The 15,750-nt window shown below is 32.1% G+C and overlaps 1 protein-coding gene across 1 annotated transcript; it reads right to left on the minus strand.

The window, feature by feature from the left end:
• Positions 1–2,167: 2,167 nt before the first annotated feature.
• Cpr28 (cuticular protein 28) lies at positions 2,168–10,320 on the minus strand. The gene is made up of 3 exons (XM_076766756.1): positions 10,175–10,320; positions 5,784–6,031; positions 2,168–3,017 (listed from the first exon to the last, which is right to left on the minus strand). The coding sequence occupies exons 1-3, from the start codon at positions 10,271–10,273 to the stop codon at positions 2,957–2,959; spliced, it is 408 nt and encodes a 135-aa protein (XP_076622871.1). The 5' UTR covers positions 10,274–10,320; the 3' UTR covers positions 2,168–2,956.
• Between the last annotated feature and the right edge of the window lie 5,430 nt (positions 10,321–15,750).

The following is a 15,750-nucleotide window of genomic DNA, read 5'->3' on the forward strand; positions in this document are numbered from 1 at the left end:
AAAAGTGTTAGACAACTTTTCTGTAGGGCGTCAAACAAAATTATTAAAAATGAAAAACTAATTTTTAAGAAAAATCGACAGGGGGTAGGTGCCTAAATTTTTCGACGAAAAAAAAAAATTTCAAATCGTTCTGAAAAAATTATTTTCGATCGTGAGGGTCAATTACAATCATTTTTGGTGCAGATACATACCCTCGAAATCCTACCCATTTTCTAGAAAACAATTCAGTATGGGCGGAACTTTAAACGTTAATAACTTCTTAACGAAGCCTCCATCAACAAATTGGTATTCTTGATTTTCGTCTTATTTTGCCACTAGAATCCCCCATGAAATTTTTTCCCAGGGGTGGTGGAACATCCTGTATATTAAATTTCCCCATATAAAGAACACGGAACAGGTGGTGAGATGGGAGATAGGGGATTTAGAAGATCGACGAGAAATGGTGTTACTACGGAGCCCATAGAGCTAGTATCGCATCCAAAAAATATAGTAAGTAAGTAAGTAAGAAACTTTAGCTAATCCAAACGGATGGTACCGTTTGTTTTGGTTTTATTTTCGATTCTCCGCGGCTTTACAGTCGCTCTTTGCTCTTCTCGCTCATGGTTAGGCCCCCCTTAAAACGTTCGTCCGGCTCGAGTTTCATCAGGCTTGTTTCGACAACGATTCCTGGAATTGTTAGAGAACTGCGTATTACACGGCATCTCGAGCTTAGTATCAAGTTTCAGGCTTAGCCAGAACCGCCCGAAGAAAGAACAGGCCATGTGTTGAAGAGGCTCTGATAAACTGTCTCAAGAGTGGGCTGCAACAAATGGTTATTCATCTTCATTTTCGGATGAGGATGGATAGTCATTCCTGTTACTACTTTGTCACTGTATTCGCCTGTAGTTGTAGTTAGTTTGCTTTTTTGACTGGCTCGTGCATGTATGTACTTTGTATATGATTGTACCATACATGCCAACCATCCCTCCTCTGTTTCAGGGCAATTCGAGCTTTCAATACGAATATTAACATGTTTACTCCCTCCTCAAACTTATGTTGATTCTTTAATAATACTTGGAACGAATGAACTTCAATATTTTTAATATAATGATAAAATAACAATATAAATTTCATGCCGTTTTTTAGATTTATAGTTAGGCAGGTTCGTATAATAATCACATAGGTAAGGGGAGAGATGCACTGCAGTGTTTGGTTTTTTATTATACAGGCTGTTCTGCCACCCCTGGGAAATATTTTAATGGAAGATTCTAGAGGCCAAAATAAGACGAAAATCAAGAGTACCAATTTATTGATTGAGGCTTCGTTAAAAAGTTATTAACGTTTAAAGTTCCGTTTGTAGAATGGCAACTTGCGAACAGCTGCTTGTGCGTGATAGTGGTTCTCACTCAGCATGAGAGACTCTACTTACTGACGTATCGATAGCTTTATAGTTTTCTGAGTGAGAATCACTATCACGCGTACGCAGCTGTTCGCAGATTGCCGTTCTACAGGCAGAACTTTAAACGTTAATAACTGTTGAACGAAGCCTTAATCAACAAATTGGTATTCTTGATTTTCGTCTTATTTTGGTCTCTAGAATCTCCCATTAAAATTTTTCCCAGATGAACACCCTGTATATTAGCCATTATGTTAGGAAGGTTATTCGATTTAAATGCAAGCGTTCGATTAATAGAGAATAGTTAACCTATATTTTATTGTCTTCTATTTTCATAAGTCTTTATCAGGAACGTTTTTCTGAAAACTTCTTTATTCATTGTGTCTTCGAACATCGATATAAGCATATTAATAATCGTATCATGCTGAGTCATACAATTATTAATTATACTGTTAATAATATGAGCGAATCTTATAAGATTTTCTTCTGTTGCTGACAAAATTCGCAGGGAAAAAGTAAGGAAATGAAAGGAATATAAGGAAATTAAGTATAAGGAAAAGTAACTTTTAAAAATATATAAATATATTAATTATACTGTTAATAATATGAGCGAATCTTTTAAGATTTTCTTCTGTTGCTGACAGAATTCGCAGGGGAAAAGTAAGGAAATGAAAGGAATATAAGGAAATTAAGTATAAGGATAAGTAACTTTTAAAAGTATATAAATGTTTGCTCTCACGAGATACATTTGCTTTCAAGTATGGTAGTTTAAACTCGGTAAGGCATAAGATGTTCTGTTTGTGTATACATTTATTTGCACGACTCGTGTCTTATTATACATACATATAGGTAGGTGTATAAAAAAAAATTGCTCATTTTCACGCGAATTCTAAAGCGTGCAAATGAGTGCTTCGTCGTCGCCCCTCTATGAGTTGGATAGTGTTCGTAATTTCTAACGACTCTCGTTCAAAATGTTTATCTGTAGTTTCTCAGAACTGATAGCATAAATCATATTTTGCGCATTGGCACACGTTTCACAAATGAAATTGGAATGCATTTTATCGTCATAGCCGTCCATACTGGCGAATATTTACACGAATTCATGTTTCTTTTTTTTTTTTATTACTTTATAGTTTCACGCGCACCTTTAATTATTTTAACGTAACTAAAAATACCGTTGGAAATTTAATCTTCTAGAAATTCTCCCTTAGTTTAAATTTCTTTTGCGTTTGCTCACGGAATCGAACAACCATTCCATTTCACACACCACCTTTATTACGATGTAAGGTAACGATTATCAGCGTTTCATCTTGAATCGCAGGCCCAATGTTTTAACGGAACGAAAAAGATAGCAAATGCGATAAGATACAAGAACGTGGATATACGAAGACGGGGAGAGCAAGAATCGATTGTCTCGAGTCGATAGTCGATACCTTTCTTGATCGCGTTTATCGGTCAGTGAATCGCGTGCCACATTATTTTAAGGTACAGAGTATTGTAATGCACTTATATTTGTGTGTATCGATGGTCGGAAAATCCTAGGTAACGTTGGTAACGCAGAACTTCAGTTCTTAGATTAGTTTATTTGGAAACAAGGTTGATAGTAGGGTGGAATCCATCCTTATCGGCAGTATAATCGACCCTGTAAACGATTATTCGTATTTAGTATAACTGGTTATCCTTATTTATTACTATGCATTTCCATATTATTTTTACAATCTCGTCGATATACATATACAGGGTATTCGGTCACCCCTGAGAAAAATTTTAATGTGAGATTCTAGAGGCCAAATTAAGACGAAAATCAAAAATATCAATTTGTTGATTGAGGCTTCGTTAAAAAGTAATTAATAAATTTAATTTTAAAATTTCAAATCATTTACGGAAAAATTATTTTTAGTTGCAGGGGTTAATTACAAGCATTTTTGGTGAATAGATATACCCCCGAAATCCTACGCAGTTTCGAGAAAAAAATTCGAGTAGGTATTGATATTTTTCGGTGAAATTAAAAAATTTCAAATCGTTTTGGAAAAATTATTTTCGGTTGCGGGAGTCAATTACAATCATTTTTGGTGAATACACATACTCTCGAAATCCTACACACTTTCGAGAAAAAAAATTCTTTACCGAAAATATAATTTCTGGCCAGAAATGCTTCCTCGAAATTACATGCGATTCTTTAAAACATCATAACTTCTAAGCCGATTGGAGGATTTTAATGTTTCAAAATGCAAACAATGCGTATTTTAGTGAAGAATATGTAGAAATTTCAAGAATATTCGAAAAGTAGTTCCTTAACACCGTGAACTCAGAAAAACCTCACAAAAATGGCCTAATCTTCAAACGTTAATAACTTCTATAATAGTGAACATATCTCAATGAAATTTACTATGGAAGTAGAGCTCATGAGTACCTACAAAAAAGTGTTAGACAACTTTTCTGTAGAACGTCAAACAAATTTATTAGAAATGAAAAACAAATTTTCTAGAAAAGTCAACAAAGGGGTGCTTAAATTTTTCAGCGAAAAAAAAAATTTCAAATCTGGAAAAATTATTTTCGGTTGTGGGGGTTAATTACAATCATTTTTGGTCAATACACATATCCTCAAAATCCTACGCACTTTCGAGAAAACATTCTTTATCGAAAATATACTGTGTGGCCGGAAATGTTTCTATAACTTTTTAATGAAGCCTCAACCAACAAATTAGTATCCTTAATTTTCGTCTTATTTCGGTTTCTAGAATCTCTCGTTAAAATTTTTCCCAGGGGTGACTGAACACCCTGTGTGTTTGTACGCAAACAAAAATTCTGAAAATTCATTGTTTTGTTTTTGTATCGTTAAACAAACCTACAAATATTTAAAATATGGAGGAGAAAGAAAATTATAAACGTACTTATTTTATAGGTTTACATATCTGTATAACATGAAGTTTCAGCGTACGCGAATATTGGGTTGTCTATTGCTAGGGGCTCTTCCATGAGAAGCACGAATGTGCAATTATAATTTATTTTGAAAATAGAATTGTTTATTCGTCCTTATTATCTTGCAAACAAAATCAAGTTTAGATTAGTTTAGTTCTGTATTCAAAAAATTGAAAGATTTATAAGAATAATATCTTGAAAATGAAGAATGAGGGACGATCTTTTCTTGTTTAGGAATATACCTTTTCCATCACAATTCAAAACTTGATAAAGAAAGCTAATATTTCCATACACATATCTTTTAAAATAATTTATAAGAATAATATCTTAAAAATCAAGAGTGAGGGACGATTATTTCTTGCTTAGGATTATGCCTTTTCCAACATAATTGGAAATTTGATAAAGGAAGCTAATATTTCCATAGACAAATCTTTTAAAATAATTTGTAAAAATAATATCTTAAAAATCAAGAGTGAGGGACGATCATTTCTTGCTTAGGAATATGCCTTTTCCAACATAATTCAAAACTTGATAAAGGAAGCTAATATTTCCATACACATATCTTTTAAAATAATTTATAAGAATAATATCTTAAAAATCAAGAGTGAGGGACGATTATTTCTTGCTTAGGATTATGCCTTTTCCAACATAATTGGAAATTTGATAAAGGAAGCTAATATTTCCATAGACAAATCTTTTAAAATAATTTGTAAAAATAATATCTTAAAAATCAAGAGTGAGGGACGATCATTTCTTGCTTAGGAATATGCCTTTTCCAACATAATTCAAAACTTGATAAAGGAAGCTAATATTTCCATACATATATCTTTTAAAATAATTTATAAGAATAATATCTTAAAAATCAAGAGTGTGGGACGATCATTTCTTACTGAGGAATATACCTTTTCCAACATAATTGAAAATTTGATAAGCGAAGCTAATATTTCCATACAGATATCTTCTGAAATAATTTATAAGAATAATATCTTAAAAATCAAGAGTGAGGGATGATCATTTCTTGCTTAGGAATATGTCTTTTCCAACATAATTGAAAACTTGATAAAGGAAGCTAATATTTCTATACACAAATCTTTTAAAATAATTTATAAGAATAATATCTTAAAAATGAAGAGTGAGGGACGATCATTTCTTGTTTAGGAATATACTTTTTCCAACATAATTGAAAACTTTATAAATAATTGAAAGCTAATATTTCCGTACAGATATCATTTAATACTAAATTTACGGAAGCCGTCAATTTGACGGATGTCAGTTCCATATTTAAAATTGCAGAGCGCGTAAATATTATTTTTTAACAACTTATGTTGAATTTGTTTGATGCAATGACATGGATACATATTCTAATTAAAAGAAAAATCGTATTTTAAGGTAATCGTCAACATGAAAGGTATCAATAAATATACGTGCGATCAATGCCCGTAAATCTAGTGTTAAAATACTTTCTTTCGATATACAAATACTTTACCTGTAAGTGTGACCATCTGGCGATGTGAATGTGAAACTACCGGAAACATCGAGGGATTCATCGTCAGTACCTTCGTTCTTCAGTTCTGCGGTTTCTTCCCTCTTTTGACCATCGCTTTGTTCATAACTAAAGTGATATCCACCCACTCCGATGTTGTTCGATTCTTCCTGCTTTACGATCGTGATATCATTTGGACTACCTTGAGGCGCCGCGAGAACTCCTACTATCGCTGCCACGAAGATTAGGATCTGTGCAAATCAAAGAGTATCGTACTAACATTGTGTTGCCTTCATCTTTAAACTGATTTTAAGATCCGTAGATGTCTTTTCAAAATATTTCATCGTTCGCAAAAATATTGAAAAATAAAAAAAGTTGCTTTTCAAAACTTTAATCATTTTTCAATGTCACCAAATACGACATTTCGAATATGAGAACATAAAATATGGATTCGTCGAAAGTTTTCGACGAGACAATACTTTTAAACGGGTAATAATTTCATTCAACGACGATTATATTATTTAGTTAGCACGTAATAGATGATTGCATTGTTATGAATCAGAATGTGTGCCATAATTGTTCACTCATTGAATGATTTTATCAATTGAGTTATCCTAGTTATTCTTCTATTCTTTCTATCTTTTTCTAGTCTTACAATCTTGGATGAATTCCGACTGCAAGAAGCTTGAGTATTAATAAATTCTTCTCCTAAAGCCAAATTCCTCGAATTATGAGGAACAAAATTTCACGACATCGTGCTATTATACACGTAAAAAGCCATGTTCTCGTATGTGCAATGCGTAGCATGAATTTCTTAAAAAAGTACATTTGCAATTTCCAAATAGAAATGGCGCCTTGAATGTGTTCTGCGTCGCGTGTTGAATATGAATAGATGGTTTAAGGTCACGAAGGGATCGCACAATATTTGGGTCACTGATTTGTGTCAATATTTACATATGTTAACTGCACACCGTATGTAATAATTTGTTATGTATATTGGACGTTCTAGTGAATATCGTAAGAAGATAGACTTAGAGTTTTGATATTTTCTACTTTGTCTATGACAAAAGAATTATAAGCGAAGAGGGCGTCATGACAAAACTTTCGATTGGTTTTTTAAACATTCTGAGTTCGAGTCCTTGGTCCTTTTGTTTCGAGTATCGAGCTAATTTACGAATTATGTTTATTGGATTTTATAATGAAGTATTAAATATAACCTTAGTTGATCAATTCAAACGATCTGTATAAGGTCGTGGAGCCATATATTATTATACAGGGTGTTCGACCACCCCTGGGAAAAATTTTAATGGGGGATTCTAGAGGCTAAAATAAGACGAAAATCAAGAACACCAACTTATTGATGGAGGCTTTGTTAAAAAGTTATTAACAATTAAAATCAAAAATTTCAAATCGTTCTGGAAAAATTATTTTCGGTTGCGGGGCTCAATTACAATCATTTTTGGTGAATACACATACCCCTGAAATCCTACCCATTTCGAGAAAAAAATTCGAGAAGGCGTGAAATTTTTCGACAAAATTAGAAAATTTCAAATCGTTTTAGAAAAATTATTTTCGGTTGCGGGGATCAATTACAATCATTTTTTGTGAATAGACATACCCCCGAAATCTTGCGCATTTTCGAGAAAAAAATTCAGTACGAGTGGAACTTTAAACGTTAATAACTTTTTAACGAAGCCTCCATCAACAAATTTGTATTTTTGATTTTCCTCTTATTTTGGCCTCTAGAATCCCCCATTAAAATTTTTCCCAGAGGTGGCCGAACACCCTGTATATAGATAAGGTTTTATGTTTAATGATGATGAGTCCTTTCGTTGGCGTGAAAATTTTCAAATAATAAACACATGAAATAGACGATGTTTGTAGATCATAGAATAAGACAAAAATTTATTTTATTCCTTTTGTGAAAACGTAAAGCTTCTAAAAAAGATTATTCTTCTGGTTCATGGAGCCGAACATAAATTTATGTTTATAGATTATAAAACATTTGAAATTGGTAGTTTTTCTGATTCGTAAATTTATGTTTTGCTCTGTGAATCAGAAAAATCATTCGTTTCACAGAATTTGTTTTCACACGAACAGTAAACATTAAATGAAAATTAAATTTGAAGTGTTTGTCAAATAATACTATCGTAAATTAGTTTTAAATCCTTTTCAAAATCTATTTTAAAATAAATTACCCTTGTATATAAAGTTTATTGTAACTCATTGAACCTTAATTATACTACATTTTGATTTGAATTATAATTTATATAAAATTTAATAGAAATATTTGCATTAAAATTTCTACAAATAACAATATATAAGAATTGAATTAAGTAAATTAAATAAATGCTCGTTAAATGTCCATTATTTATGTTTCATATTTTTCAATTTATCTCGTGTCTCGAGATATATGAATTTATATTATTAAAAATGTTAAGAAGCACCGTGATAGAGTATTTATTTTCATTATGTTTTGATCTACATTAAATGAATAAAAAGTAATGAACAAAAATTATTTTTCCATCAAAGTATCTTATTCAAATTAAGTTAAATACAAAAACGATATCGAATTCATTGAAGGCCTTCAAAATATCAAATATAAAATTACTAGAAATGAAATAATACCCAACATAATACAGTGCAAAGAGTTTTCACAAAACAGATTTAATTTCTTAATACTTGTAGAGATAATTATTATAATAACTCAATACTCACCATTTTAGGCCTTCTTACTTGTACTCTAAAGTTATTTTTCGTCACAAATTACAAGTACTTTTTATTAACTGTACGTATCTTGGAACAACAAATATTCCTCTTTTTTTAAATAACTCTCGTAAAAATAAAGTTTTACTTGCATATTGCTTGAGATATATCAACAATAACTAAGCTTACATTTAATACTTCATATAAACATATAACAAACATAGTTTACTCGGTTCAATAAATTTTTCTCTAAATTTTTGTATCAAAATGGCTGTCAAAATCAAAATTTTTGAAATTATATTTTGAAAACTACTGGTAGATGATTTTTGCATGAATGTCGCCCCTTAAGGAAATGAAACATTTCTCTGATATTAGATAAATTGCGTACTATCCTGTCCATATTTCTACTTCTGAATGAATAATATATACATTTCGTTTTTTCGCTACCTGAAGTTAAACCAGGCATTCGAAAATATCATCCATACAAATACTGTTAAACTCGATAAATAAAATTAGAAATAATATATAAACAAAGTACTATATTTTCATTATGTCTTCAATTGTCTTAAGGGGCCTCTCTACTTTGTGGGATTAAAAAAATCGAATTTTTTTTTGCGTTTTCTTTTAGTATGTAGTCTCGAAAATATATCTACCAAATATTAAATTGAAATTCGGAAAACTAACGAAATTGTAGCCTACTGAAATATATAACAACTGGACTTACAACTTTAAAGCTGTTTTTCTCGAAACTACATTTTTCGACACTGTGTAGATTCAAGATATCAATATCAAATTTATGTAGTATCTATAGAACTGGTCTCTCTATAGCATGCACTAAGATAACTGCGATATATGCAATACTTTTTCTTTTATTAATAAAAAAGCAACCGAATATATGAAAATATTCAGTACCTTTCCGTAAAATAACTACCATTGTGCCATTTTACGTTTTTTTTGAAAAGGTTTTAGTTCATGCTAGAACCGTCTATATTAAGAATATCTTTGGATTTTGTATTTCGAATAACTTGTTCGCAAAATATTACCTACACAGTCGGGCGCCGTTCGTAAAAACAGTTGTTTGTTAATCAACAAAAACTGCGTAATCAATAGATATTATGCGTTGCAAAAATTCGTAAATATAGTTAAATATATAATAAATATATCCACAAAACCCGGAATTAATCGCTCTTTAATAACCCGCAAAAAAAAAAAAATCACAAACATCTTTTTTTCTTGCCTACAAGGTAGAATGGCCCCTCAAACCATCAAAAATGAATAAATGTTAAGTGGTTAATGAAAATATGAAAATAACGCGAATTGGCTAACGAAGGTTACACGTCGATCGATTAATGCTTTATAGCTGGCGTTTAGAACGAAAGTGACTAGACGACCGGTTCAATGTTGTCGCAAACGGTACCCGGAACGACAGGTTGGGTGTTCGACGAAATTTCGCGATTAATCATCGGGTGCGTGTAACGTCGGCGCACGCACAAATGTCACAGTCCTCTTCACTTTCACTGTTACGTAAATAATTTCGGTTGTCAGCGCCCCGAAATCTTCGCTCTCCGTCCCTCCCCCGCTACGATTTCGCTCAAACGATAAACGCGCGACGGTGTTACAACCAACAGGTTCGTTTGCTCCCCCGTTTCCTGCGACTTATTTCGTTTTCACGCGCAACCAAGACCCACCGTCTTCATTGCGAGGACTCTTCGTGCGAACGATTCGATTCCTGACCCTTTCGTCCTTAAACGACGACCAATACGTGATACCAAGAATGCACGGCGCATCTGCCTTTATATAGTCGGAAAATCACGAACGTTGCATCCCCACCTGCATTAGAAGCAGCGGAGATTCGCGGATGAGTCTCCCCTAGTCTCTGCTATAAGATGCATCCGCGATGCAACGGTGCAAGGCGTCCTCTCTTCGAACCGTGTTTGCATTCTTCGCTACGGTGCTGTTTGCACAGCGTTTCTGGTGCTCCGTTGTGAGACACGATTTGTTCGCTTAGATCAGTTCACTTTATTAAAGGTACTCTCCTTTATCGTTGGATTAATGTTGTTATCGCGACGCACAGTTGAGTAGTTAAATTCCGTAGATCGATAAAGAAATTATAAACTTAGAGGTGGCATAATGAACGTATGACATAAGAGTCGAACCTGAACAAATTCATAATTTGTTCGAACAATGACAGTACAGGTGTCAGCAGCCGATGACGTCTGGCTGGCAAAGTCACGTATCTGTGATAGCAGCTGTTAAAGTACTGGAAAACAGACTCGCGAGGTATCTCGTTCGTGGTGTCGTACAAACGATATTATTTCGTGGGATATTTTATCCGTTTCAATTTCTAATCCTCCGTTGATAAATTAGCGGTGATAATGTTTACGTTATCACAACTACTAACTTCAATTTAGTAACGTTGATCTCTAAATTTCTACTTGAGGGAGTATGCGTTCACAAGTTTAGGAATATCCAATTTGTAATACCTTATCACATTGTCAACCGATTGGAGAGATTCTTTGTGCTGTCTCACCGTGAGCTTTAAAAATGCACAATAAGCGTGTTTTTATTATCTGTATAAAACTGAAAATCAAAGATAACATAATACATGCTAAATAAGAGTTATACGAATTTAAGATCTGTTTGTCTTTTTCAAACTCTGATCAAGTATAATTAATTACGTCCTCTATTTAGGAGAAACAGTTATCTATGTATAAAGCATTTAATGAGGAGAAAAATATTTTTTAGTAACTGATAAAATTGTATAGAAGTTTTATTAAACTGTTAATAAATACGTAATTATACAATCATCAGAAGTTATAATGTGAAAGAAAATTCTTGCCTTGAATAGTTTCATACAGACACGATTATTTACAAACTTTACGTTATTAACATCTATGTATTACAGATGTTATAGAAGGTCAAGTCGCGTCATGCTAATGAATGTAGTTTATAAAAAGTATGCGGCTGTTAAAGCGTTAACAACCTTCGAGTGACGCGAGTTAGAAAAATTATTGGATTGTATGAAAAGTTCATAGCAAAAAAGTAATATTCAAACGTATTATATTTGTGGGAAATAAATATTGGGTTTATCTATCAGACAACTTTGTAATCCCTTTCTCAAAAAACGTTCGATTTTTTTGAACGATGAACTGCTCTAAGTGGTTTCTGCAATTCTGTATTGAATTAAATTTTTCAATCGAAATAATTTTCTTTGATTCTTTCATTCAATTGATTAAACTAGGAGCAATATTTATTTAATTAACTGACTCTTTATTCTTAAAAAATTTTCCGCAGAATACATTGAATGAAATTTTCTGTGGGTTTAATGCCAATTCTTTTGCAGTTTTCATATAACGTTGTTATATAAAATCTATTTTTCGTCCTCTGTAGTCACTTGTCTCAAAAACAAGTCATGTGATGCCCATCTTAACGATTGTTTCGTCTAAGTTGCTTTAAATGGTTGTATACAGTATTGTTTTATATTTTTAATATCTCTGTTTCATTAAATGAAAAAGATAATTGTCACGAGTTTCACTAATGTCACTTGTTAGAAACGCTACGAACTTTCCGTTTAACCCCAGTGATGGTACCTTGTTTGTGGTAGACTTGTGGTTTGAATCTGTAATTTAACCGAAAGATTAATTATCAATTCAGAAATTATTTTTATGTTTGTCGTGATATATTCGCAAAATATTCAGAATATAATCATAACGTCGTTTTAACATCGATGTAGTAACTCAAAGCTGCTTCGTCAAACGACTTGGAGTTACAACATCAATGTTACAACTTTGGTACGACTCGTAATGCGAATACATAGTAAATATCATCGCCCTTATGACGGAACTATGAATGCACAACTTGAATTTCCGACATTGTTAAACTAGACAATTCATATTTATGAATCGAAGTATAATTATCATTGTTACCTAACGCACACAAAGGGGCTCCAGTGAAATAACTGTCATTTTTACACAAAAAATATATACTTATTTATTATATGCCAAAAACGTGCGATGAAATTCGATACAAAAGTGTGATAGTCTTTCTTTTAAATTTCAAAAAACACGTAAAAAATTGACGTCTACACTAGGATACCCCCTTAAGCATTATTTCCTGATTTGCTTAACTTCCTACCGTGGGACACAGCAGAATTTAAATAAAGAACTACACGTGTTTTACTATTAAAAAAAATTTCTTCGTTAATCGCGTTGGGGGCCATATTTCACTGCAACGAAGGCGAACAAAATCCAATTTCCATGTATGTTGTAAGAGTTATATAAATCTCAAGAACTATCTAAATTGAAAAATCTTGTAGGTAATTAGCAGCACATAACTGAATGTAAGAAATAGTGATATCAAACGATCTCTTCGTTTTGCAAGAAGGACCATTATAGTCGTTGATATCTAACAAGAAATTCGTCGTTGTAAGTACGGCATTCGATTCGCCCAGCCAAATAACCGATTGAGAAATTACTAATTAATTAAAGATTATGCTAAAGCAGTTTTTCTGTTCTGTCATTAAAACACGTCCCTGAGAGATACATGATTTAACGGAATTTCTAGCGCATCGTCATCAGGACGCTGGATAACTTCGGTTGAAATGGCACTCGTGCACTTGCTAACCGTGCCATTCAGATATCACAATGAAACGTATCTTTCTGGTGGACTTTGCTGTAGGAACTTCGTCAGCAATGCCAAGGACCTTTCGACTCTGTACAGAGATGATTGTTCCTGTTCTCACAGCATGTGAGTCTAGTCACGTCAAGTTCATCTATGTTTAGATCACAGTAACACATCACATTTCGAGTAAATCGAACTTTGCTACAAGGGAATAAAACAAATACATTCTACACAAATTTGGAATATTATAGAAAGTATTTGGAGGGGGTTGGAAATATTTAAAAAGAAATAATAGTATTTCTGAAACTTACAATTGCATATAATGTTAAAATATTTATCATAAACTACAAATGCTTCACATTATTAGCCATGCAAATATTTATATTATCAAAGGTTTTAAGCCTCTGTGCGGGTTTTTAGATTTATCTAAAATTGATAAAGTATAGTCAATTGATAGGAGTCAATAATAGGAGCATACAATAGTTTATGAGTATAAATCGCTATAAATTAGTAATGCACCTTTCACGATTGATACAATCGATATTAGAAATTATAAATTTGAAGAGGGTTCGTATAAAGGCCGGAAACGTTTATTGTTATATCAAATAGGTGCTTCTATGGCTAACAATGTTGAGCGTTTTTAATTTCTGAAACATATTTACAAGTATGTTGGCAAAAAATTAATTTTCAGTAGAAAACAGTGGTTATTTTTTTTAAATATGTGAATCCTTATTGAACGTATTAATCATTTTCTTCCATTTAATCCAATTCTTTTACAAGATAATTAAAAAAATAAAGAAATTTCATTTGCCATCTTCCATCTTATAGTTTATTAAATTCTATTTTATTAAATACCTTTTTAAGATGAAATCTGATAAAAAATGTCCTATAGGGCATTTATATATAAAAGTTTCTTTTTTTTCTGTAGAATAAGAATCTGTAAATAAAAATATAGGCTTTTACGTAAAAGGTCAAAGTTGACTTTCAAATAACTAAGACAGTTGTATTTCCCCCTTTGAAACTGAAAAAGTTTATTTCATTTAATATTATCCTTGAAAATGCGTTCCTTTTTTAGATGCAAAGTTTTCAAATCAACACCCCGGATATTTTCATAAGTTAAGAACATTGCTCTTCACTGAAAAAAAAACAAAAAAACGTCACTTATTGCAGAAATCTGACATTACTTATTGGCCAACTCAATATAATAGCATATTCTCGTTTTACTTTGGTTTTTCATACAATATTAGATAGATTAGATAGATGCTATTAGGTAGCATGTTAGGCAGACTTGCGTGACTGACTATACGTGGCATTTCTACTTATTCTACGCCGATAGACTTTACAAGCGAGAGACATAAGAAATGGAATTTTTGTGTTAATTGTTAAGGATACTATATGTATGTATGTATGGTTCAGTTTAGAATAAAATACGCTATTTTTCTTGTTCTATAATTGCCGTAACTTTTCGAATAAACATGGTGGACCCATTTTTTTAAAACATTTTTTGAAAATTTGTTGACTACTCATTTTCTTCTCATACGTAAAAAATTATTCAATTTTTGTCAAATTATTTTTTGTCTATTTTTAACCGTTTCTGAGTTAGCATTTTCGGGGTCAAATTTTGGAGGGTGGTTTCATTCCTTAAACTTGAGTTACCGCTGTTAAAAGAAGTACGTATATATTATTTTTGGCTGTTTTACAAGCCTACAAAATTTCATTTAAATCTGAGTTGGATCGTTTGCGGCCCTTTCTTGTTAGTGAAGCGAAGTTTGTTGACTTCACTTGTGACTTTTCAATGTATACACGATGCGCCTGGGGCAGTTTATAATTGTGGATTAAGAAATCGTTTAAGATTGTAACTTACGGAATCTCTTCTTATAGGATCGTAACATTTGCACACATCAAGTATTTGCTTACAATATTTCCTTTTGCAGTGGATTGAGGATCACCTTATATTCGCGTGTTGATATAGGAACAACAGGTGTATGACGATAGAAAGTATTCTGTTTTCGCATTCGCCTGTCTCTTCATAAAAAATTGCATCATCTCAAGCATCAAATTTTGACAGGATCATTTCTTTTTTGACATTTATTTCTCACTGACTCGCTTCTCCTACCATTTAAATAATTTGCATAAATATAATACTGTTCTCAGGACTACAAAAAGGGTAAACTATCATTATAAACAGCCTAAAATAGTATGTGATATTTAGCCATATTTATTGGATTAAATTCATGTAGGTAATTGATAATAATTAATAGTCGATATTTATCAACTATAACATCATTATTATAATACAAACACTATGTAGTAAACTCTGATTTTAAATACATCTGACTCTTTTTTTATACGGTGAAAGCATATCGAGTAAAAGAAAATTCGATGAACTATCGATAATAAAATATTTAAAATGTATGGCACTTAATTTTAGTAATATTCGTGTTTTATTAATTCCGAACTCGGGATATTGATTAGATTAATTAATTAATTTCAATGATCAGGTTAGGTTATTCTTTATTTTGTGCCTATTCAGACCGTCTAGATCTCCATTTTGCTTTTTCACCACGTACCCAATTGTCAATATAATGTGTTTGCTTATATACATACAGGGTGTCCACGTGAAAGTGTGACAGTCGCAATATTT

Source organism: Colletes latitarsis, chromosome 6 (genome assembly GCF_051014445.1).
Source record: "Colletes latitarsis isolate SP2378_abdomen chromosome 6, iyColLati1, whole genome shotgun sequence".
NCBI lineage: Eukaryota > Metazoa > Arthropoda > Insecta > Hymenoptera > Colletidae > Colletes > Colletes latitarsis.